General features: G+C 32.8%; 2 protein-coding genes across 3 annotated transcripts; one reads left to right on the top strand and one right to left on the bottom strand.

The window, feature by feature from the left end:
- Positions 1-2724: 2724 nt before the first annotated feature.
- Positions 2725-12759, top strand: LOC111709324 (uncharacterized). Of its 2 annotated transcripts, XM_023482964.1 has the most exons (3): positions 2725-2755; positions 3684-3792; positions 11909-12759. In XM_023482964.1, exons 1-3 carry the CDS (start codon positions 2750-2752, stop codon positions 12637-12639), a joined length of 846 nt encoding a protein of 281 aa, XP_023338732.1. In that variant the 5' UTR covers positions 2725-2749; the 3' UTR covers positions 12640-12759. The 2 variants fall into 2 exon arrangements, with proteins under 2 accessions (XP_023338732.1, XP_023338733.1); XM_023482965.1 differs by lacking the exons at positions 2725-2755; positions 3684-3792 and adding an exon at positions 10618-10638 and having other exon boundaries at positions 11824-12759.
- Positions 12760-14554: 1795 nt separating this feature from the next.
- Positions 14555-26493, bottom strand: LOC111709328 (alpha-(1,3)-fucosyltransferase 9). The gene is made up of 12 exons (XM_023482970.1): positions 25677-26493; positions 24095-24167; positions 22974-23099; positions 21784-21878; positions 21138-21185; positions 20093-20203; positions 19875-19989; positions 18861-19170; positions 17046-17149; positions 16183-16255; positions 15589-15700; positions 14555-14818 (listed from the first exon to the last, which is right to left on the bottom strand). Exons 1-12 carry the CDS (start codon positions 25769-25771, stop codon positions 14650-14652), a joined length of 1431 nt encoding a protein of 476 aa, XP_023338738.1. The 5' UTR covers positions 25772-26493; the 3' UTR covers positions 14555-14649.
- Between the last annotated feature and the right edge of the window lie 435 nt (positions 26494-26928).

Genomic DNA, 26928 nt, shown 5'->3' with positions numbered 1-26928 from the left:
GCCTCAAATTTTGATTTGGGAACTCGAAAGAACTTCTTAGTTAGGTTTGAAACATTTTAGATCTACAGGCAAAGCTGGGTTTCTAAGCTAGTGATTTATAAAATGCAAAATAGTAAAGAAAAATAACTGTATAACATTATGTACATTATAACATTATTGAAATTCCATTTTTTTAAGATTAGATGTACTTAGAAAATTCCAATACGATAGTTATTTTATAAAAAACCAATTTTAGGTAGTTTCTAATTATATGCCTTTCCTAATCAAAGAGGTAACCTTTTTTCGAGGAAAATTTCGGGGTCGTGAAAGAGGGACAAAAAAAGAGTGGATACAAAGCACCCAAAAACAAAATGGCCAATAAAAAAACACCCAAAACATAACACCCAAAAACAAAACACCCAAGATTTCAAAATATCCAATGTTACAAAATGTCCAAAGCAACAAAATGTCCAAAGTTACAAAATATCCAAATTTACAAAATGTCCAAACTTACAAAATATCCAAGGTTACAAAATATCCAAAGTTACAAAATGTCCAAAGATACAAAATGTCCAAAGTTACAAAATGTCCAAAGTTACAAAATATCCAAAGTTACAAAATATCCAAATTTACAAAATATCCAAACTTACAAAATATCCAAGGTTACAAAATATCCAAAGTTACAAAATATCCAAAGTTACAAAATGTCCAAAGTTTCAAAATGTCCAAAGTTACAAAATGTCCAAAGTTACAAAATATCCAAAGTTACAAAATATCCAAATTTACAAAATATCCAAACTTACAAAATAACCAAGGTTACAAAATATCCAAAGTTACAAAATATCCAAAGTTACAAAATGTCTAAAGATACAAAATGTTCAAAGTTACAAAATATCCAAAGTTAAAACATGCCCAAAGATACAAAATATCCAAAGTTACAAAATATCCAAAGTTACAAAATATCCATAGTTACCAAATATCCAAAGTTACAACATGTCCAAAGATACAAAATGTTCAAAATTACAAAATGTCCAAGGTGACAAAATAGCCAAAATTTTCTAAAATTGTCAAAATGATTAAGTTTATAATTATTAAGTAGTATTAGTAGTAAGTAAGGATTTAACCCACGGCTCAGTAACAGAAGATATAATTACAAAGAAAATAATTATACAAAATATATTGGTACATATGATATAAGAAACACAAGATATAAAGTACAAAAGTTTTAAGGCACAAAAGATAAAATTACACAATTATACATACATTTAAAATATTTATTGGTTCAGTTGAACTATTTATATGTTCATTTGAACTCCTAGTCGTAGCGTTTGGCCCCTAGCCTGTCCAAGCCGCAGTGCTCGGCTTAAGATCACTTAAATATATGCATTATTTCAGGGTTAAGTATGGTTCAGATAATTGCTGGGCCGAGCGCTGCGGATAGGACAGGCTAGGGGGCCGAGCGCTGCAACTGTTAGTTCAAATGGATATAAAAATAAAATGAGCCAAAAAACTGTAACTTTGGATATTTTTTAACCTTGGACATTTTGTAATTTTGGACATTTTGTAATTTTGAACATTTTGTAATTTTGGATATTTTGTAATTTTGGACATTTTGTAATTTCGGATATTTTGTAGCTTTAGACATTTTGTAAATTTGGGCTTTTGTTATTTTGGGTGTTTTGTTATTTGTGTGTTTTGTTTTTGGGCGATTTGTAACTTTAGGCGTTTCCAATAAATTTTCAAAATCCACGACATTTTTATATGAAATCCACGAACCTTTTTTTGTTTTGTTTTACAAGAAAAATTGTGCACAATTGAAATATAAGATTGGCGCGATGCACCCTAAAAACCTAGTATTTATATAAAAGTTTATATTATTAAATGTTTAAATTTTTATTTTTATATATATTACGTGGCTCTTGAAACTCCCCCTAGTCTTCTCAGCTGCCGCGGAGAATTCTCCAAGAAGGACGACTTTCATAACCGCCACAATTTCTCGTTAACGACGCCCGTGGCCCACCGTGTTAACGATTTAAAGTATATTGGTATGCAGAAAAAAACGTAACAAAATAGACATATTTATAATAAAACAAGACATTCGTAAATATGTTCCCTTTAGCCGGCCACACGGCTGGACCGAATGGGCTGACATTTTTTGTGGACACTCATGGATAGCGTGAGGGTTACATAGGCTAAACAAATATATCTTTTTTTCAGAATACTTTTTTTCAAAATTATTTTTTTCTCTCTACGGGCAACGCCGGGCTCTTTAGCTAGTGATTTTTAAAACAGTTCAAACACTTTTTTATGTGTCTATAAAAAATCATTTTCAACCATTAACCTATTCAGACATCGGTATCGCGTATTATTTACATATATAAGGTTTCAATCTCTGTTTGTATGTCCGATCATAACTCATGAATCCCTTGGAAGATTGAATCAAATTCTGATTGGGGAACTGAAGAGAACTAGGGAAATGTTCTTAGCTTGATTTTCAGATTCTAAGTTGCGTATCTTACGACCAAGCGCGAGTAAACCGCGGCAGTAATAGCCTGGGCAACGCTGGGTTCTCAAGCTAGCAAAGATATTAAAACTATGACAAAAACCACACATTAACAGAAATGAGTAATGCCGCCCCCCCCCCCTCCCTCCTCCTACCCCACCCAATGTGTTGACGTGCAATGATAAAATGTCTTGTCATATTTTTGTAGATATATAAAAGGTGTAAAGTAACAATTATTCTCAGTTATCTGAACATCTTCAAAGAACCATGAAGGTATATACATGATTTGACTTAAGCAAATTCAAAATTTAAAAAGTTTTTTTTAACAAACTCAGATTTTTTTGTATTATTAAAAATCTTTACATTGAAAATTTCATAAGTTGTATACTTACAAATGAAAATAACAACACAACAATAATCATAATTACCACCCAGTCTGTTCTCAACTTCTTAAGCTAAAGAAAGTTATTTCTCACAAAGCAAAATTGTGTTCTTGATAAGTTTGTTTTTATATCATTAAGCAATTATTTTTTCTGATAAAAATATAAACCAAAAAATTTTAAGAACGTAAAAAAAAGAATTTACTAATCGTGTTGAAAAATTCTTGAGAAGCCTCTTGAAAGTCTAAACACTAACGATGTTTGTTATGTCCTTGGAAAAGTAAACAAAGTTGTTCTCTTTACCCAATCAATAATGTTCAGCCTGAGGTTACAAAATGTTCATGAGCTTGATTTATCCTTGGTTGATATTAATAGGTCGCAAACATTATCAGGAAAGGAATTGAGTATTTGCCACAAAATCTGCTTTTCTAAACCCTATATCTTGGGATTCCAATGTCGTAGACCTTAGATATTTCAAACTATGAATTCTGGTAGATCAAATAATATAAGTTTTAAATATCAAAGATGTACGGCATTGGGTTCTAAAGATATAGACATTATAAATTCAGAGTTTGTGGCAAAGACTCAATTCCTTTGGGATTAAAAAAGTAGTCAGTACATAACTATAAAATATTGTAGCAATACCAAACTTGTTGAAATTTTAAAACAAAACTTTAAAACACCTAAATAATTTTATGAGCTTTAAATTGCTGCTAAATAAAACTTTTTCAAAAAGGTTTATGAAGCATTGATGTTTTGAAATTTCGAGTGATTTTAGCCCTTAAATTTCCCACACTAACCTAATTCTTTTTAAATATTAGGTCTTTGTGTTTTTGAGTATTCTAGCAACCACATCTTATGCTGACTTCATTGGTCAGGCTAGAGGAGGATTCAACCGTAATCAACTAGTACGTGGAGGGCGACAAGCTGGTGGTATTCCAGGTGGAGTGGACTTCAGTGGATGTGTTCAAGATCAAGATACTGGACTATGTTGTGTAGATAAATTAGAAGAAGTTACAACACTACAGAAGGATCCTATACTGGAGTGTACACACAAGAATACAGAACAGTGTCATTACACATATGTAACACAGTTTACTCCAGCTCAAGAAGAGGTTTGTGAGGAGAACTTTGAGAAGTCATGTCAGATCACGTTCAAGCAACAAGCGTTCAATGAGACTGTCAAGAAGTGTTATAAACCTGTTGAAAAGGTTTGCAATGGACAGGGACCTGAAGAATGTAGAACAGTTTATGAATCTTCCTGTACTACCAAATATGTTGAGAAGCAACCTGGTAAGTTTGTTGGAGACACCAGCTGTGAGAAACTACCTGTAGAGATCTGTGGAGCTGGATGTACCTATGAGGAGGGACCTGAGGAGTGCCATGATAAAGTTATTGCATCTCTTGTTGATGTTCCTGAAGAAGTTTGTGATCTCAATCCTCAGAAGACATGTAAGCTAACAACTAAACTGGTTCCTAAGCTGAAACCTGAACATCAATGTACAATAGTACCTATGAAAGCAATGCTCTTGGGTCACCAATTGGAGTTAATCCCCGAAATGGAAGGCGATAAACTTATGAACACCTGAAGCTTGAAACTATCTTTTTTATTTATTTATTTATTTATTTAGTCATCTTTCTTTGTTTTTTTTTCATAATAGTTAAATTGTTAAGTAAATTCTTTTCTGTAAATCAAATAAATGTTCTGCCAAAAATGTTCTGAAATATTATGTTCTGTTCTGAAATGATGGTGCAACTTCAGTTTCCATTTTTCACATTACAATTAATGGAATTGTTTTATCTTTCTGGTAGCGTCTGATCTGATCGTCTGGTGACGATTCAGAACCAATAGAAATAGCAACGGCTTTCTATTTATTGATCTTATCATCCAATTAGAGATGAATCTTGTAATCAGTGCTAAATAGTAAACTGAAATGAGTACTGATATTTAAACAATCTTGGTGCTTATAATCCTAGCTTATATGAAGGTTCTTTGCCACATTGCATTCGTACAAGATTCATAAACCTCAGCTTAAGATAAGGGGTCCTGCGAGCACAAACAAACTTAAATCTCACCTTATAATTGATTTGGAAAATTCAATGTGAAATCCTCGAAATTGATCCAAATACTTATAGTAAACCTAACGCTTTCCTTAAAAAAACATTAAAATAGACTCAAAAGTTATTAATTCTATAAACACAGTCCACAGTGCACACTGGATTATGAGTCCTGTTCATTAAAAATTAGATTTATCATTATAACTGACATAAAAGAGGTTTCCAGTTGAGATCTAATGGTTATGAAAGGTCAAGAGCAGACACCAAAACATAAAAATGTTAATAAAAGGGAGATGAGAGGTCAAAAGAGGGAAATTTCAAAAGATATAATTGAATGACCTGTTAAGAAATATTACATTTCCTTCTAATTAATATAATGATTTAGCATAGAAAACAAGAGTTCTGTTTAATTGCTGTTCCTATTGTATTTGTAGGATATTATTACAATGTCTGATCTTCCAACGGCGATGCAATCTGCAGTTATAATTCAATATACAGAGCGTCCCATATCATACCGGGTGTCCCAATAAACATGGGAATTCAGTGACGAATTTGATATCGTCTTTTCAAAAATTCTTTGATTTAGTATAGTGATACCTATTGAGAAAGCTGTAATCTGTAAGCGTTTCGTCTGCTATGTTCACATTTAGTTTATTTATATTTTGACTGCATACGGTTGTACTTAGTAAAACAAGAAAATTTCAGTATACAAACAGAGTAAACTTGTCCGTCTTCACTGTTCATCTTGCGGAGACATTATAGACACATCTTTACAGTATTTTACCGTTTTCATGAGTTAAACTCTAGCAGACATAAAAATATTATGGCTTTTGAAATTAGGTATTACAATGCTCATTCATAACAAAGACGATATCGAATTCGTCACTGAATTCCCATGTTTTTTGGGACACCCTGTATTAGATTATCTCCAAGTTTTAACGTTGTTAAGAAAACACAAGCTTGACACAATTTGACATGAGATCCATCTTTCACATAAACAATCAATGAAATATTCTTGTCATAAGAATTATCAAAATTTTTCAAAGTTCAATGCTTATAACCTCTTCGAATACTAAGGAACACTGATGCATCTATTCTTGTTTACAAACACAGCCCAGAGAGAACTGGTTTCAATCTGCACGCAGAGAATATACAACAGCAATCAACTTTCCTTGCATCATAACCTTGACTGTAGCTAATATCTTGTAAACAGATAATACCTGCCAAGATTTGAGTGCTGAATAGCATCAAATGCTTCTTGTTTTAAGATTTCCAAAATGTGATTTGCAAATTTTGAACCTCAATTTTGACTCAGATATTGAGAAATTCATGTAAATTTTAAGTATTAAATCCAATCCGATAGTTTTATGATACAAAGAAGGAGGCTAAATTTTACCAAGTTTTCAAGACTTACAATGTTTGTTTTTACTTCTTCAACAACTACTAATTCTACAAAAATCAAAGACAAATTTTAAGTTCAGAGCTGAGATTTTGAAAGCTAAGGGTAGACTTGAGTTTAGTAAAAACCAATCAACTTGGTTTTTCAACACTTGAAGGATTGCGTCTCCCAAGGCAGAAGATCGTAAATTTCATAAATACTATATTTAATATCTACTGAATTATCTGTAGTATTAAAATTGACTAGATTTCTAGAATTGAATTTTACACTTTTACTAGCTAATTTGAAGACCATTTTACAGACAGAGCTCTCTCATCGGTAAAATCAGAACCAATTAGAATCATTGGGTCAAATTGTAGACCCCAGTGAGAAAATTACATCAAAACTTGACTATGATATATGCATTGACTAAATAAAATATTAAAGACTGCTTATTGAATCCAGCAAGATAAGCCAATGCCAAACAATGCATGTTTTAATTGTTCAGAATATTTTATGACTGCCATCTAATGCATTGGTTTTAACTATTCTCATTTCAAGGATTGAACATAAAAAATGTTTTTAATTTTTTAATGTTATACATTTCAACAATCTTTTCTTAATTTATTTCCAATTTTTTTCTTTCTATATTATTTATCAAAGCATAAAATTTTATGTGTTTAGTCGGTTCTGGATAGGTGGGCCTCGTTTTTGTGAAAACACAAAATTTTTGAGAATGTACCAAATTTGTCATAAACAATTGTGCTGTTCATGGAAAAAAACGAACGATTGAATTAAAACCTTGGATTGTTTAGGGAATGAAAAAAACTATTGCGAAATTCACAAACGTTTAAACAATTCTAATCTAAATCCTTCATTCTTTACTGAAAATGAACAATAATTTAATAAGAAGTGGGTCAAGAGGTCAATTAAGTTAGAAATTTTTATTTTTAAACCTTGATAAATTAGTTATAACAAATAAACAAATAAAACATAACATGCATGAGAAGACTATCTGCGTCCAATAGGTGCTCCAAGAGCATTGCTTTCATCATAGCTTTCTCCAGGTGCTGCTGGAGTAGGATCTAAGCACCATCTGGTGAGAAGAGGTTTGGGAACCTGCTTTGGTTGACTAAACTTGAGATTGCAAACCTCTTGTGGTACTATTGTACATTGATGTTCAGGTTTCAGCTTAGGAACCAGTTTAGTTGTTAGCTTACATGTCTTCTGAGGATTGAGATCACAAACTTCTTCAGGAACATCAACAAGAGATGCAATAACTTTATCATGGCACTCCTCAGGTCCCTCCTCATAGGTGCATCCAGCTCCACAGATCTCTACAGGTAGTTTCTCACAGCTGGTGTCTCCAACAAACTTACCAGGTTGCTTCTCAACATATTTGGTAGTACAGGAAGATTCATAAACTGTTCTACATTCTTCAGGTCCCTGTCCATTGCAAACCTTTTCAACAGGTTTATAACACTTATTGACAGTCTCATTGAATGCTTGTTGCTTGAACGTGATCTGACATGACTTCTCAAAGTTCTCCTCACAAACCTCTTCTTGAGCTGGAGTAAACTGTGTTACATATGTGTAATGACACTGTTCTGTATTCTTGTGTGTACACTCCAGTATAGGATCCTTCTGTAGTGTTGTAACTTCTTCTATTTGATCTTGAACACATCCACTGAAGTCCACTCCACCTGGAATACCACCAGCTTGTCTTCTATGTCGGGACAGACCGGTGAAACCAATATCTGCTGTAATCACAGAAACCAGGAAGCTCAGGGTTATTATGATCTAAAACAAAATATTAGGAAGTCTGTATTTTCGTTGAAGTTTTTTTTAGGGGGGGGGGCAAATTTAGGAGCTTTTTTCTGAATTATCATTTCCATTTTGCACTGTTAGTATTGACTGTACCTTCATGTTAACAAGGTGATGAATGATGGATGACTGAGGATGAAAAGTTCCAACAGCTTTATATATGTGTGTGAGTGTATTGTATACATCTTCAATGACTAGCAATAGCTGCTTCTATATATTTCTATATGATTAACATAAATGCACACAAGTCAATAAACTCGTATAATTTAATAAGAAAAAACGACAAAATTTATTGCTAAATTATCTAAGGAAGTAAATCAAAAATGCAATACAAAAGATTCACTTATTTCTTTTACTCTACCTGATGAACATTAAGATAATTATTTTACTTTTTATCCAATTGTCTTCAAACCTTTTCTATCTCTCCCTCTCCCTTTACCTTTACATAGAAGAAATTCAAAACATTTTTTTTCCAATGGCTCTTTAATATAAGAAGATTTGATTGAATAAATATTAGATTTCAATCTTAAGTTAAGTTTACTTTGGTTTGAGGTGGAACTAGTATATTGACAGTGTTAAAAAAAGAAAGCGTGGTATACTTAAGGATTTATCAATGGACAGTTCTTATTACTATGAATAACAAATTTTCTCTTTTATTAATAATAAATGCATGTATATAAATTATTTATGTTAGGTACAGGCAAGAGATGACTTGAAAATACTCTTTAACAATTATTCATTCATGACAATATGTGCTGAAAATGTGAATCTTTTAAGCTTTCAAAATTGTGGTGCATCTCTTAGAATAAATACAAATCTAGACCACTTGCCTGTAAACCTTGTCAATATTCACAAAGGGCAGATTACAACAAGGTTATATGTGCATAGAGTGAGGTAATTTCCTAGAGAACGATTTTTGGACTCCCCCGCTCCCCCCACCCCAAGTGTAATTAGCATTTCCTTTTGCATAGTACACTTGTACCCGGAATTATATAAATAACCTTTGTTAGATCTTTTTTAGGCAGACTTAAATTACTGAGATCATATTTCCCGAGACTTAGGACTTTTTAAGCCAAGCAGGCCTTTAGTTGTACATACTGCACGAACCCTTTCCATTAAAGGGTTTTTGACTGCCATCTAACAGACACTTGTTGCATATATATGATACCCATTCAGGTATTAAAGTTTTACAATTTAAAGAAATAGCTACTCTAACTTTTAACATAAATATGAATTTAGTCTATTTTTAAAAGATTTGTATTTCGTATCCAAAGGATCCTTGAATATCCCAGAATACAAACTTTTGTTTATTGGTCGTGTACTCCAGTTGCTACAAAAAATATCGCATATTCAATCCTTTATTGGATCTCTATTTTTTATCTCTGTTCTGGCCAAACCTATAGTAAATCATTGTTAGTAAACAGTTGTAAGTGTACAGTACATCTTACTGAGTACATAGGTAAAGAACTACAGGGTGTCCCACATCATATTAGACCGTCAACGGGTCTNCAATGGACAATAAGAATTTTCTTGCGGAAAATGATAAGTTTTTCGAGTATTAAGGGTTTATTTTGTCGTTAAAGATTAGAGATTATAATCTTATATGATATGGGACGCTCTGTATCATCCCTCGGCAGATTACCTTTCAGAAATTCTAAACATGGAATATTTTTATGAAACTGTGAAGAGAAAAAACTATTTAAATTTCTTCACTTTATTCTATGCATGTTTATTAGGACATTCTACAGTAAATGTTTATTGTAGCCAAGAAATATTTTTTATGTCTGAAGTTAACCTAAAATATTTTAAGAAAAATATATCTTTGTACACTGCTGTGAAAATGAGTAAAAAAGGTTCTCTACTTACTTCTTGAAGACTAAATTTTCTAATGTTTACAAACAGAAAAAGCAAACAAAAATTTCAAAATCTAATTAATACAAAGTTTTTAAAATTTCTCAGAAGCAATAAACCTGGTTTTGAGAAAATATGAGTAGAGTCATTTAAACTAATTTTCATTTCAATTTTCCAGAAAACTCTGAAATAGGAAGATGGCTTTTATTATCAAGATATAGTCCACGAGTATGATATTATTTAAATTTTGCACTGTAAACTAACTAATTTAACTAAATTAGTGATTAAATAAGTGTCTAGTAAACTTTTTGCGTTGAAACAATGTCAAATTCACATATAATGTTGTTTCCACTGTTTTATGGTTATCACTAGGTATGTCTTGTAAATCAGTACAAATGTATTGTCATTCTGTAAGAGAACAGATTGGAAATCATGTAAACATTGAATTTAAACAATTTTAAAAATAAAATATTGAGTATTAACTCATCCCTCACTCTTCTCCTTACATTTCCTGTATTTTTAGATCCCCAGGCAGTAATCCTTCCTCTATGTAAACATACCATATATATAAAGATGCTTACTGCAATGTCATTTAGCAAAATACATATATATAAAGAATTAATAACTTCTGCATGGTCAGTTAGCATTGAACCAACAACATGAAGGTATAGGAACAATTTACACTTTAACACTTGCCATTGTATATTGTAGAATTTACAGTACTAGGTGTTAAGGGTGCTGCGCGCCCAACTTTTATTTCAACTTTTAAGCATGTGAGCATCCTCTCTTTGTACAATATATATGGGCATACATGAGTTGCATTAACAATTGTGAGCTTTATCGGTTCTGCTGTTATACGTTTATTGGATATAAACAACTAACAGACAGAAAAGCAATATATATATATATGTGTTGTGCACCCTTTTCTGGGGACACATGTACTAAAACCAGTCCATATTTATCATACCATACATGCAAAAAACAGTCAATTCCAAAACCATGCTTTACATTACGGACAACTCGAGTAAATTTCATTAAACTCCATTAAATTCCATATAACTCTATTAAACTCCATTAAACTCCATTAAACCGTATTAAACTCCATTAACCCCTATTAAACTTCATTAAACTCCCACAAACTCCATTAAACTCAACTAAACTCCATTAATCTCCAGTAAACTCCAATAAACTCCATTAAACTTTATTAAATTCCATTGAACTCCATAATATTTCATTAGCAAGGATTATTTTATGAAATAAATAAAAAGCAGGTTAGATATTTGTCGTTCTATCTTGCTCTGCAGATTATTCATGAAAATAGTTCGATATTCAAGAAATGTTTCAAACAACAAAGCAAAATAAGATTGAGATTAGGGAATTTTTTTCAATTTCCTGGAACCACTGTACTATATTTGATTATTAAAGAGAGAGACCGGCTAGGTAACTTAGTTGAACCGAGAGTGCAGTACATAAACAAAATTTTAAGGATTCATTTTATTCATTTTTTAACCTCTTACTATTCGTGCTATTGGTTTACATTAGAAATTTCTCACATTTTCGTCCGAGTTATTGAACAATTGTAAAATAACGGTACCTCTGAAGACCATCCCTTTTGGTGAAATTTTACAAAATAAATTACGCTCTTACTTAAAAATTTTGCACTGTAAAAACATCTCATCAAAAGAATCCTTTATAATACTGCACTCTCGGTTCAACTGCGGTCCTAGCCAGCCTTTCTCTTTTGTACATTTCAAATCAGCTTAAAGGCTAACAAATATTTGTTATGACCATTGAAAAATATGTTCAATCATCATTTTTTATGTATTTTTGATCAAGATATTTTATTTTAGATTATAATAACCCTGAGCTTCCTGGTTTCTGTGATTACAGCAGATATTGGTTTGACCGGTCTGTCCCGACATAGAAGACAAGCTGGTGGTATTCCAGGTGGAGTGGACTTCAGTGGATGTGTTCAAGATCAAGATACTGGACTATGTTGTGTAGATAAAATAGAAGAAGTTACAACACTACAGAAGGATCCTATACTGGAGTGTACACACAAGAATACAGAACAGTGTCATTACACATATGTAACACAGTTTACTCCAGCTCAAGAAGAGGTTTGTGAGGAGAACTTTGAGAAGTCATGTCAGATCACGTTCAAGCAACAAGCATTCAATGAGACTGTCAAGAAGTGTTATAAACCTGTTGAAAAGGTTTGCAATGGACAGGGACCTGAAGAATGTAGAACAGTTTATGAATCTTCCTGTACTACCAAATATGTTGAGAAGCAACCTGGTAAGTTTGTTGGAGACACCAGCTGTGAGAAACTACCTGTAGAGATCTGTGGAGCTGGATGTACCTATGAGGAGGGACCTGAGGAGTGCCATGATAAAGTTATTGCATCTCTTGTTGATGTTCCTGAAGAAGTTTGTGATCTCAATCCTCAGAAGACATGTAAGCTAACAACTAAACTGGTTCCTAAGCTGAAACCTGAACATCAATGTACAATAGTACCTCAAGAGGTTTGTAATCTCAAGTTTAGTCAACCAAAGCAGGTTCCCAAACCTCTTCTCACCAGATGGTGCTTAGATCCTACTCCAGCTGCACCTGGAGAAAGCTATGATGAAAGCAATGCTCTTGGAGCACCTATTGGACGCAGATAAAACAAACTTACTAAATCATCTTGTTCATGTTAAGTTTTGCTTTGTTGTCACTTATTGTTAACCTTTTATTTATTCAACTCTCTTTTTCAGCATAAATAAATTTCGCAAACCGTTCTTTAATTAGGCTTGGTTCTACTCACTACAGTATTATGATCAATTTATTAACATTTTTACAAAGAATACAATTCCACCGAAATTTGTGTAAGAAGATTAAAAGTCTTAAAAAGATATGAAAAAACTTGCATTTTTCTAATAGAGCAAATTTTTGGGATTAAAAAAAATGACTAAAATTTTTGAGGATTTTAAACTCTAGCATATATACAACCAATTTTGCTCAAGCAATTAGATTTTAGGTTTTATCATTGGCTTATCCAAGTAGTTTATAAGAAAAAATTTAAAATTGTTTTTGCCTTGTAGCCTTAAACCACCAAGGGTAATTTTTTTAAGTATCTTAATTCATCATTGTGTGATATTTCCACTTCAATTTTCTAACTTATCTCAGATAACTGGTTTATAGTTTAGAGTTTAGACCTGCTCTCTTTGGATCAAAATCCAGGAGACTCATGGTGCTCACTTCTTTCTTTGGTTCTCTCCAGTTCCTCAAAATTTGAGGCAAATCGGTCCAAGAGTTCGAGATATGAAAGGACATACAAACAAGCAAGGGAACAATCAGAGATTACTACTTTATATATATACATGCTATAAGTTTTAGAGATATACTAAATCAGAAATCAATATAATGGGAAGGTGTACGCTAGTCCTCCCTCACAGTGGGTATTTCAGGAGGTTAGAGGCGAGGGGGGGGGTTGACTGGTTCTTGTCAAAATCTTACTTAAAAAATGCATATGCCTTGTTTTTCATGATGAGAACGGACAATATAAATGTATTCTGATTTTTTTAAATTTAGAAACATTGTTTCATTTGTAGCTGCATTGTTTTAAAATGATTTAAATTCAAAATTACTTTTCCCGTACAGATGTTTATCAATAAATAAATCCTCTAAATTCGCTATATTGTGTACATTTTAGAGGTGATATACAGGGTGTCCCACATCAAATTAGACCGCGTCAATGGGTCTAAATTACGGGAACAAATCAGAAAATTTAAGAAGAATGAATCATTTTGAAAAGTTTTATAAGGCTGATAGAAATTTTTTTTGCAGAAAATGCTAGATTTTTCGAGTATTATGTGCGCACAAGATTGCACAAAAACATAAACTTTATATCTTTTTTTCAAGAAATTACAATGGATTTAGCATAATCTAGATATATAAATATATTCTTATGACCATTAATTAAAGATTTGGGGACTTCGCAAGCACCCAGAACTATTTGGTGTGTCTCGGATTCGTGTATAAAATACCTAATATAAGAATTGAAAATAGATAGGACCAGTTTTCCGTCGGATCTTAGAACTTTAACGCAATATTCTGCGGCCGAGCCTTATTTGACTCAATATTGCTGACCTCCCCTATAATATACCACTGTATCCCTTTTCCTTCTTTCACCCTCCTTAGAAATAGAATAATTAAAATGCAGGGAAGCCCTAGAACAATAAAATTCTTGTCATTTATACGATATATTAACTTAAATGCATTTAAATAATTTAATAAAGAAAACCTGCACTTTTAAGGTAACTTTCTATACATTATACAAAGGTAAGTGCAAAACGACATATCTTTATAATACCCGGGGGTTATTTTAAGAATTTAAGAATTTTTCCAAGGGGTTGAGGGCGGCTTAATTTTTTTTCTTTCCAGAGGGGCTAAAAACTCGTCGTGGTCTGAAAACCCCCTGAAATCCACAGATTTTACTGATCCCAGGGGGGGCTGAGCCCCTCTTGGCCCCCTTTCAACCCCTTGCATAGCAATCATGTTGGGGTCTACAGTCCCTTAATACAAATACTAAACTGAAGCTTGGATTAACTAATTTATTTCCTATAAATGATTAATTGAATTGGAAATGGGTTTACTTCATCTGCAAATAAACATGAACTATTTGGTACTAAAGGTCATTTCCTACTAGATGTCTTATTTACACTTGAAAAATAACTGGATGGGTCAGCTTTCTTTAAAGTCAGCCACACTGCTTGTGATTCCTTTACAGCAGCTTCAGTTACATTTTTTGTTACTTCAGAACGAGCCCCTGCCAACTCCCAAGCTGTTTGAAAAACTGACCACCTAAAAAACATGATAAAAAGCTAATGACCAACCAACATGACTAACCTTTAATCGCTAACTACCAAAAGAATCATTAAAATTGTTATTTAAAAAATCTGAAAATCAATTGTATAATAATTCTTTTAGTGGGACTGTCAGCGCGATTTCAAGTGACCTTCCATTTAAAAATAGAGAGACGTTTCAGATTCACAACAGTACTCATTAAACCTTTGATTGATCAAGATTGCCGCACATTATCCTCATTAATCTACAAAATTATCCTCATTAATCTACAAAATTATCCACATTAATCTACAAAGTTATCCTCATTAATCTACAAAATCACTTTTTATTGTTAAACACTTTGTTTGCAAGCTGTTTCATATTTTAAAAATATTACTTTTCACTTTATAGAAATTAAATATTTTCTTTCTACAGTTTCAAAATCACTTTTAACCTAAAATTAATCAGTAATTTTAAGGGATCAGCTGTATTGAGTTCACTCTGTACGTAGCGTACACCGGATACGGTTTAAGGGATCAGCTGTATTGAGTTCACTCTGTACGTAGCGTACACCGGATACGTTCTACAGAAATTCAAGCGGTTTTACTTACACAAATACTACTTAGAGATCTTTGTTGAACAATGAAAGGTATTGTTGTAAACCAGGCATTGACCTCTCTGCATGAAGGGTCACTTGTAAATGTAATTACGCGATACAGTCCCTTTAATTGCCTTCATGTCGCCAAATAATTATTAAAAAATTGAAATTACGCTTACAGTTATTTCACCTGCTAGTAAAGATGCACCCAGAACGTACAACAAACCAGTCATAGAAGTGTGAATATACTTTATACTCAGCCAGCTCTCCTGAGTTCAACTTAGAGCAGAGTTCACATGGATCTATATAGAATGAACTAAGATAACCTTCGCGATCTTGGCAGAAATAAAAAACGCGAGTTTCTTCTTTTCGTAGAGTTTAGGATTATTTTCCATATATTTCTATTCAATTTATTAATCAAAATGTAAGGATAATGTCTACAGAATACGGTTGAGTACTAGGATGGGCTAGATGTATTCTAAATTTCAATAATTGCGGTATTATATGTATAATGCGTGTATCTTTTAAGGAATCTTTTTCCTATGAAGTATGCCGTTAAAATCATGCTGTTATATTTCCGTCAAATCAAAAAAAAAATTAAACAACTTAATGTTTCCGAGGTCAATCTGAAAGCTAGAACTTCACAGGCTCCACAATTCAGAACATGGTCACCGAGACCTCCTGATTCCTGATATTTTCTTTTAACTTTAGAAAGTGGCATCTTTAATTTAAAAAATAGGCAAAAGAGTTCAAGGTGAAATGAATATTATTTGTATAAACTGACCTGGAACACTTGTAAAACTAAAAACCTCGTAATATTTCCTCCACTCAAAATATTTATTAAATGCTGCGTCATCCTAGATATATAATATGTACAAGCATTTTTATTATTTAAAAACAATTATTTTTTTAAAATGTGAATAGAAGTAAATGCATCTATATATTTATACTTTAAGAGCGATTTGCATCCCGGAAATAGAAATGAGAACTTTTGTGATATGTTTCCTGGGATCAAGCATTAGTGTCAATCTCAGCTGACATAGGGGGTTAATTTATTTCCTCTTCGATATCCTGTATTGTATAGTGGTCATTCCATGATAAGATTGATCCTCAAATTCAAAAGTGCCAACATTGGATATCAAGATCTTAAGCGTTCAAAATTAAGGATCACTCTATACAAAAGTTTGAATCTCCAATTAATGATTTAAGTTTTTATTGGTATACTTTTATCATTTTACGCGACATAATTAAACAATACCAAAATTACAACAAAAAAGACTCCATCTTACTACTAATAAGTAGAACCTAGATCTACTGTACCCTACCTGGAGTAAAGAGTAAAGGTAAGAAGCTAGATCTACTGTATCCTACCCGGAGTAAAGAGTAAAGGTAGGAAGCTAGATCTACTGTATCCTTCCTGGAGTAAAGAGTAAAGGTAAGAAGCTAGAGCTACTGTACCCTACCTGGAGTAAAGAGTAAAGGTAAGAAGCTAGATCTACTATACCCTACCTGGAGTAAAGAGTAAAGGTAAGAAGCTAGATCTACTGTATCCTACCTGGAGTAAAGAGTAAAGGTAGGAAGCTAGATCTACTGTATCCTTCCTGGAGTAAAGAGTAAAGGTAGGAAGCTAGATCTACTGTATCCTACCTGGAGTAAAGAGTAAAGGTAAGAAGCTAGAGCTACTGGAGAAGAAAACTCTCCAGCATTTATAAACGATCCTGGAGGAAGCTCTTTCGTATAATTCACTCCACCTATATTAATAAACAAGAGGGAAGTAGTTCAATTTAACTAAATTTTTTAGGCAACCGACATGAAGTTAAACTAACACAAAAAAGCAGTTTGCCTAGCATTTCTGTGTGCTTCCTTTGATTAATCGAATCAATTATAAGTTTTGATAAAACAAGACACCATGCTTCAAATTAACTTTATTTTAAACAGTTGCTTTCTGCTCTTGGAGGGGTACGGAACTCTGCTGCTCATTGTAGCTCCCGGCTCCATCGCTCAGAAGATCGTTGCTTAGAGTTGCCCATGACTTATCCTACAGGGGAGTAGCGACACATTGGAATTAAACAGTAAACAAGAACTGCATCTTCAGCTTATCAACTTATCAACTTCTCAGATGAAAGAAGGAACAAAGAAGTATGACCCCTAATAGGCATACAAGCCATGCACAATGATGCCTGTTTTTTACTCGGCTGGCTGTAAGGACTGGACTACTGTGGAAGGATCCACCTGATGGGGCTTTAAGGTTTTCAACTCCCATTTTGCATAAGTGGTGCAGTTATGGGTTTCCTTAATTCTAACTTAAGTCGGAAAGACTTCAACATGAAGGAAAGCCCTTCCTCCTGCAAAATTTTTTATCTCTTTCCAACCTGCTCCACAACTTGATGTCACAAGAACTATTTGGAGAGGCCTCAAAATATAGATATGAGAAACAAGAACAATAAAGAAAATTGAACAGGGAAAATGGAAGATAACTTTTCGATGATAAGCTTTACACAATTAATTTATATTGTTAGCAAATGGAGACAACATTGGAGATGGGGGTGGGAGACGTCCCGCCCTCCATTTCACCCTGATAGAAAATACTCAAGAAATATGTGTTGTTTGTAGCAGAATCAGTTCAAACTTAGTTGCTAACACAGCTAATGTGTGTACTGTAGAAAAATAGGAAAGCTGGCACCTTAACCTAGTTCTAAAGCTTGAAGCTTGGCAAAACTGCTAAGACGTCCCAAAATTATCTTTTTTTTCAAAATTAGCTGAAATAAGATTGAAAGATGTATGAATAAGAAGAAAATAAAGAACAAGAAAAATAGAAATGTCAAAATATTTGCATTTGCTATCATATAACTATGTAAAGAATGTTGTTGAAAATTTAAAATTTTAAAAAAATGTTAAAAAAAAACTTCATTTTAAAATGTTAATTTATGTAATTGCCAATCAAAAGTCTAATTTATCAAAACAAACTGGCATTTTCAGGTAACCATCTATTTATAGAGGGTCATGCTTGATTCCCAATGGTGCCCTTTGAACCTTTGTTTGAGAATAAATTATGGCTATCCTTCTTTTTCTATCTAAAAATAGATAATTTTGCGGTTCTTTTAAAAGTAAGCTGAAAATTAATGCTTATGCATCTAGGAATTGTCAGAACTAAACTCTTTTCCAAATAGGAAACGCTAATAACTTTCTTTATTGTACTGCTTAGGTTTAAAGGGTACCGTTGTCAATCGGACATTTAACTCTTTATATCAAGGGTCATCTGAAGCCATGTCCTTGACCAAAACTTACGCCAAATTTAAAGAATTTGAGCCACGGCTTAAATTTGAGATGCTGCTCAAATACGATTGGTTCCACTTAAAATTGTATTCAATGTTTCTAAATTTAAGCCGGCGCTCAATTAATACCGTTTTTTGGTGGTTTTGAGACGCGGCTCAATCTAATTAAATTCGGACTCAGGCTTACCTAAAACAATTGGAATTGTATTGAGTTTAAGAGCATTATATGTTTTCTCTGTGATGTAATCTTTACAGATTGAGTTCTCAAAACTGATGTAAAACTTATATCTCGAGTTCACCATTGTAAAACATGGATCTTGATTTAGGGTATAGTTCTCTACCATGTTTTTAACTCCTCCACATTGATAGTTTCCACATTTACCGAATATATCAACTCCAATATAGTTCTGCAGATATTCTATATACCTCTCTCTTCCACTGCGGGTTGAACAGTGGGATACAAACCAGGCTATAGGAGATACAGACTGGTTTTTCACCTTAAAGTATACATTATTTAATGTGGTAATTTTATTTAAAGAAATTGAGTCTTTACAACAAACTCAAAGTTTCTAATCCCATTTACTATTGCTCGTACATACAACCTGGTGGTGTAAATTTGATATTACAGAATTCATAGTTTTGAAAAATCAAAGGTCTACGTCATTGTATTGCTAAGATATAGGGATAGTAATATCTGAATTTTTTAATAACAGTGGACACCATTAAAGGGACTGTGAGCGTAAAAATAAGTGACCCTCCATGTAAAGATGAAAATGCCCAATTCACAGCGGTACCCTTGAAATAAAAATGTGGAAGGTACTGTAGTTTTCTGACTCAAAAAGTGTTTAATTTTGATGTTTTCTCCAGTACTTCTAATAAATAAAATGCGCAAGTCATTTTTGCACTTTGAGACAGCATGTCATTGCTACTTGAAAGTACGTGTACAGTCCCTTTAAAAATGTGGATAGGTAGACGACTGTTAGACTTCCATTTTGATGCATTATCTAGTCCAATGAACATGAAATACATTTCATTTATCATTACAATTTGTTTTAACAATAATAACATCAAATACACATTATAAAATTTTATGGGAATTTAAAATTTGATTTATGTAATTAAATAACACTTATTTGAAAGAAAAAATTATGAATTATATCTTATATCGTGCTTGCACTTCAGTGCTTGAATGCATTTATACCGTTTGATAAAAGTTGAAGTTGTAGTGTTTAAAATCTGGACTTGGAACTGGACTGTATATTTCATCAAGTTCAGCAGTGGATATTGGAACCTTTCGTTTTCTGACATAACCATGCCTGAATTCAGTCTTTTTGGCCAATTCATCCATAATACGAGAAATGTAATAAGTTCAGAATAATAAATTAAAAAGGAAGATTAATTAATAAAATTCTGAATTGCCTAACAGTGATATCAGAATCTTTTCTAAATGACATTGTTCTGTTGAATAGGTTTCTTGTAATCCACCAACTCATTGGTAGTGTACCGAAGTTAGTGCTCCGGTCAATCACGCTGAAGAAGAAACATGATCAATATTGAAATATAGCCAACAGCCCAAGGTTATAATGCAAGGAAAGTTATTTCAGAGGCGTAAGCATTCTTTGTACTGCAGTGTACTGTCTCTGGGCGGTAATGTAATGGAAGCCTGACATGGGATCCATCTTTTACATAAAAAATCAATGAAATATTCTGATCATTGGTAACTATTATGTGAATTATCAAAATTATTAAAATCTAATGCTTTTCACCTTCTCGGATACTAAACGAACACTGATGCATCTATTCTTGTTTACAAATTCCGCCCAGAGAGAACTGGTTTCAATATGTAACTGTCAATTTTTTATCAAAAATTCAATGAAGGTTAAGAATTATATTCGTTATAACAGATACATTAGAATAGATGTTTGTACAGACTGCTGAAATTGTTCAAGGCCCCTTGACACTCGTCATATAATAAGGTCAATGAACATGTTTTACTTATCGGGGTCAATCTGTAAAACAAAATTTTTACTGGTCAGAATCTTGTCATTCTGAATTGTGTGCATTACTTTTACTGTAGAGCCCGAAATTTTAAAGAGTATCGTTAAATAAAACTTCCAAGTTTCCTTTTTGGGGTCTTAACATTTGTGCAGATTTTGATTTAAGAGATTCGAAAAAAATGGAGAATATAAACAAACTGAAAAAAAAATATTTAATTTCAAAAATATTGATATTCCTAAAACTGCCTAACCCCATCCTTGAAACCCAGGGTTTAAAACTGGTTTTCATAATGATATTTTCAATTTCATCTGAAACACTCCGGTATAGTGGAGAGGACATTAGAGCTATAAAGTCTAATTTATCTAGTGTTATAATAACTGATAACTGAGAATTCCATTCTAAATTCCATCCCGTGTGTGTGTTTACAGTGTACTTCTTCTTTAAACTTTAAATGAAAACCAAGTACCTCGTAACACCTTCATATGTGAGTAGAATCCATGGAACAGCAGGATCCCTATAACACACACATGATGAGGATTTCAGAAAGAAATGTTTATGATAAAGTATAAACAGAATTGAGAACTCCCATTCAGAAATCCGTGTTGGTGTACTAGCTCTGAGTGTGACCGAATTTAATGAATTTGAGAGAACTTGCTAAACTTTAGCCACTGTCGATTAAAATACTTATCTATAGTACAAAAAGAATCAAGTCCTGAATCACTAATTCAAAGTTCAAGTCCCTGGACAAGTCCCGGGGCCAGATTCAATAAATAGCAAGGAGTAAACAAAACTTCTGAGTTTCCTTTGTTAGGTATTACCCAGGAAATATTTTTACCGACTTTATGTGCCGATGGCCAAATTGTCGGGTAAATAATTCTTAACTTTATATGTTCGCCAATGGTTTGTCGGAGACTAATGTTTGCGGGGTATATATTTGTGTAGATTTACATTAGGAAATACCAAATGAAAAGGGAATATAATACTAACCATGAAATAATATCTCTTGAACAAAAATTTTTATATCCACAAAATTGCCTGACCCCATTCATGAAACCTGGTTTCCGATACAGGGTTTCATAACAACACCTTGTCTTAAGTTTTGGCTAATATACCTGTATTCTGGAAGAGAATAGTTCTCCCAGTGCAGATTTGGAAGGTGGAAAAGAACTGCAGAACTTTGATTCAATAATTCACGATCCGTGGTAAACTACATCATCATACAAATTGATTTGTGGCAAATATATATGGAAAGGAAACGAAGAGGTAAAGCTTACTTTAGATGTTCACAACCGACCACTCTATAAATTAATTAATAGGGTTGTCGGTTGTGTACATCACGATATGTTTACGTTTCTAACACTGTACATTTGACAATTTTAAAATATATTTTATGGATTTTAACACAATTTGAAATCAAAGAGGCAAAATGTGCTTGTAACGTATTTTTTTCTGATTCAGAATTCCATCAAGTGGAAAAGACCTCCCCCTCCCCCCCTTGTATTGTTGTGACTTTGAGAGTAACTTAATAATGTACCATGTATAAAGATAGCTTCATAAGTTTGCAGAAAGAAAAAAGCAGTCAACTATGGACATCAGGAATATTTTGATGAGCAATCTACCGGACAATAAACCTGAACAAAGGGGAAATCGAACCTGGCCAACCTCACGATGCAATATTTGTCATTTTTGTCTTAACAGAAACAAACAACTGAACTGGAATGTACTGCAGTTTATAATCCTGTGATTACTAAACTACATCATCATACAAATTGATTTGTGGTAAACTACATCATCAAACAAATTAGTGAAGAAAATGAAATAAAGTTTTACCTATATTCTTAACTAACAGACTAGATTATGTAAGAAATTGAGTCTTTGCCACAAACTCTGGTTTATATTTCTATATCTTTGCAACCCAATATCGTATGCTATGAATTCTGTTAGATCGTATAATCTAAGCGTAAAATATCAAAGGTTTTCACCATGATGTTGCAAAGATAGGGATTAAACAACTTGGTAATATATAATTGAGCGATCTGGATACATTGTATATATGCGCTGAAGCAGTTAAAATTATGGGGTACGTTTATGCCACAATATCGATTTTTAAAATCATTTTTTTAGGTGAGAGGTGGAGGGGGGGTTACCCAGAAAGGATGAGCCTTGTTTCTTTCGTTGCCAAATCAATTAATAAACCATTTATATTTTTATAAACCATAGATATTTTAAGATTTTTCGGTTGTCATTGCAGTATCATCCTTTGTGGGTAACCCTGTAGGTTAACAGTTTTAATTTGTACTTCCTTGCAGGCGCTTATAGGACAGTTCCCTTTAGTAATCCTTTGGAACATGTTTTTATAAACACTCATTCCAAGCTTCTGATATTCATTCCAGATTAATACCAGCTTAAACCCATCTTCAACACTTTCCTAGATTCAATTAGTTATTTTTGTTTTCATATTTTGTTTGTTACAGTAAAACCCATAAAACTCTGGATTAGGAAAACGACATTAAAGGGACTGTAAGCGTAAATTCAAGTGACCCTCAATGCAAAGATAGCATGCTCGATTTGCAACGGTACTCTTTAAACCTTTATCTGATCAAAAATATGGAAGATATCCTCGTTTTTCTGACTCAAAAAGCGTTTATTTTTTCTTATAGTAAGAATTGCGCAGGTCACTTTTGCTAAGAAACCAGAAATAAAAATAAACAGTCAAAATAATAAAAAAACATACAAATTTAATTCATTGATTGAACAACGCTTTCTAGGGTACCACAGTAAATCAGCCGTTGACATCCTTGCATGAAGTTATACGCTTACAGTCCCTTTAATCAAACTTATCTGTGTTTGATGTTGTTAAAGCAAAACGTTAAATCAGTTGCTTTAAAATTAACTTGTAAAGTACTATGGGTTTGGACTCTGGGTCCACTGCACAAAACCCATGTTCATGTACACAGGACTTTTTAAAATCAGATTTTAGGTTTACCATGGTTGTCTTTCATTTTCCAGTGTTGTATGGGTCTTGCTGGAGTATCACAAGTTAATGTGCCAAAAAACATTTCAGAAAATATCTAAACCAAATAGACTATCAAATACAATAGGTAGCAACAGAGAAATGGACCAATTATAGACGACGTCACAAGTGTCAAATATAACAAGGAAAACGAAATTTTCTCACGTTTGTTGCCATTTTTCCAAGATAAAATAAATAAGTGTAAAAACAGAAAATAAAGAATACAGAAAATTGCTCTTATTTAACTGTAAGATAGCACTTTATTCTAAAATTATCACTATTATTAATAATTTTGTCATACAAAAAAGACTGAATTGACACTTGTGTCGTCAGAATACAGCTGTACTGAGAGTGTACAAATTCTACGTTGCCATCTATTGTACTAGAATCTATTTGATCTATACAATTACCTCTCTCATGATGAAATTTGATTTCAAGGACATGGGAGTTTCATTTTTGATAAAGTCTATTGAGACTTGAATCCTATACAAATATATTCATTTTGATAAAGTCAATAATTGAGACCTGAATCCTAAACCTACGGTGGTAGGCGATTTTACCAATACAATAAAGACGACTTTCGGTTTCAATTTTAATTTATATTAAGCTTTTAAACAGCATGGATACACAAACAAATAGAAGCTGTTAATAAAAAAGCTTCTCTTTAATTACTTGTAAACTTGTAATTCGATAAAAGCTAGTTAGCAATAAAAACTTAGACAAAAAAAAGTTGTCTGCATTATATTGATACTATCGCCTACCACTGTATATATTTTTTTTAATAAAGAGACTTGAATCCTAAACATAGATACATATTTTCTTTCGGCTTCTATAACAGGCGTCCAAATATTCCAAGAAAAGAAAAGGTTGAAAGTGAAGACCCACTGAATATCAAATGTAGACGCATGCATTGTGACAGTGCTTAAATTGTAACTTGGTCATTAATCTATCTATACACGTTGCTTGTCTGTCTGCTTGTTTGTATCCAATAAACGTCAAAACGATCAGGCCCACATTTCGTGTAGGACCTCTCATGAACCCGAGGAAGGATTTATACTTTATGGATACTAAGAATTACAAAATGTTTTATCCAATGTTGTGAAATTTTAAAAATGGGGGAACGAATATTAGAAATTTTGCAAACTTTTTGGTTATTATTTCATACTGTGCAAAGAGAAGATGCTCACTTTAGAAACACACTTAAAAGTTAAAATAGAGGATGGACGCGAAGCGCCGTAAAAGCCTATTAGTAATGATATCAAAGTTGTATTTTTACTAGTTTAGTGAGTTTAAGTTTAAAGATTATATAAATCAAAATATAGAAAAGATGTAGAAACAGCTGTGGACTTTCAGGTTTATTCAAAGGAACCTGGTCATTAATTCAGCTTAAAGGGACTGTTATTGAACTTTCAATCGAACTTTAAATTAAAAAGAGAAAGTCCATCGCCTGATTCACAACGGTTATTTTTTAATCTTTATCCGATATAATCAATTTTCAAAGAGAAAAACATTGATCGTTTTTTTTAAAGACAGCTGTAACCAGAACGTTGTGAATCCACACATCAGTATAGTTTCAGTAGAAGTAAATATTTCCATTTACAGATAGTGCAGATTGAAAGATTCATAATTCTGATTGGATAATGAGATAGATAGAAAGATAGATGTTACCGCCAAACTATTTCTATTGGTTCAGAATAGACAACAAACACATGACTGAACCCTGATTGGATCAGGTGCTAATGGACTCGGTATACAGGAGTGATGACACTCTCTAAATTAAGTGTCCCATAAGTCCCTTCAACGGAAACTTTCATGCATCTGATTTTTGTGAACAGAGGCAGAATTTTAAGAATTTGTGCTGCGGCTCAGACATAGTTCGTTCCACGACCGGTTATTGGCGGTTCTACGATGCGGTTCAACTTCTTTAAATTCCACCTCAGTTTGCAGTTTGCAGTTTGCAGTTTGTGAAAATAAATGAATTTATCTATTTACCTGTTAAACATGGTGGAAGGCAAGGTAATGTTGAAATAAATAACATCAAGAAGAACAACACAGATAAGGAAAATCAGACTGACAACACTGGACATTTTTTTCAAACACATCTAAAAGTTATATCTCTGCTCTCTGATGATCCAGTCTTAATCAGCTCTTGTTGCAGAGTTAACCCCTGTTGATCCAGTCTTAATCAGCTCTTGTTGCAGAGTTATGCCCTGTTGATCCAGTCCTAATCAGCTCTTGTTGTAGAGTTGTCCTCTGATGATCCAGTCTTAATCAGCTCTTGTGGCAAAATTATCCTCTGATGATCCAGTCTTAATCAGCTCTTGTGGCAAAATTATCCCCTGATGATCCAGTCTTAATCAGCTCTTGTTGAAAAGTTAACCTCTGATAATCCAGTCTTAACCAGCTCTTGTTGAAAAGTTAACCTCTGAGTATCCAGTCTTATTCAGCTCTTGTTGCAGAATTGCACTCAGATTTCGTTGCATGAACAGTACTATTGGCAATTCCTGCTTTAAGTATATTTCTAACTGAATAAATATAAAGATTATCCATATTACATTGTAAATCAGCATTGAATTACGGTTGGGCCCCCTCTCCCTTTAATAAAAAGTGATCGGTGTATGTATCAATACAATGATACCGATATTCTGTCACTGTTTTGCTATTTAAAATACATCGCAGAGGCCCATAAACAATCAAACAAAAGCAAATATTTTTTAGCATAAAACTTTTATGATTTTATAACATTAGATTGGGTATAGTTAGTTTTATTGACAAAGTTATTTAATTCTTATTTGCAAAATAGGAACGGAAATTTTATAGTTTGAATTTTCTAAATATTAAAAGAGAGAATTTGTCTAAAATTCTAAATCATTAAAAAAATTGCCACATTATTCTTACTATAAAATATTGGATGTCTCTAGAAACAATATTTTTTGTCAAGGTTATCTGTATAATACTTTACTTGTCTGTTTGGGTGTTTGTTTGTTTGTTTGTTTGTTTGTACACAATAAACGTCAAGACGGCTGAACCGATCGGGCCCAAATTTTGCATGGGACTTCACTTGTCCCCAGGAAAGGGTTAAATAAAGGATCAAAATTTTAAAATCTTGCATCCAACAAAATTCGATTCACAAAATATTTTTGAAATCCACGATTTTTTTTTAGAAAATCTGCAAACTATTTTTGTTTTTGTTTTACAATGAAAACAAAGAAAAAATGTTCACAATTGTTTTTCGACAGATTGA

The sequence above is a fragment of the Eurytemora carolleeae genome, unplaced genomic scaffold (assembly GCF_000591075.1).
Source record: "Eurytemora carolleeae unplaced genomic scaffold, Eaff_2.0 scaffold315, whole genome shotgun sequence".
NCBI lineage: Eukaryota > Metazoa > Arthropoda > Copepoda > Calanoida > Temoridae > Eurytemora > Eurytemora carolleeae.
Note: the sequence above shows the minus strand (reverse complement) of the source record. Positions and strands in the feature narration are given on the sequence as shown.

Excerpts from the sequence above, each read along its gene's own strand:
- LOC111709324 (XM_023482964.1), top strand. Across the intron at positions 3,793-11,908 it reads ACGTGGAGGGCGACAAGCTG|GTGGTATTCCAGGTGGAGTG; the intron begins GTGGTATTCCAG and ends GAAGACAAGCTG.
- LOC111709328 (XM_023482970.1), bottom strand. The coding sequence starts at position 25,771 with ATGTCCAGTGTTGTCAGTCTGATTTTCCTTATCTGTGTTGTTCTTCTT. Across the intron at positions 20,204-21,137 it reads ACATATGAAGGTGTTACGAG|CGTGATTGACCGGAGCACTA; the intron begins GTACTTGGTTTT and ends TTTCTTCTTCAG. Across the intron at positions 15,701-16,182 it reads TAGTTTTACAAGTGTTCCAG|ATCCATGTGAACTCTGCTCT; the intron begins GTCAGTTTATAC and ends CATTCTATATAG.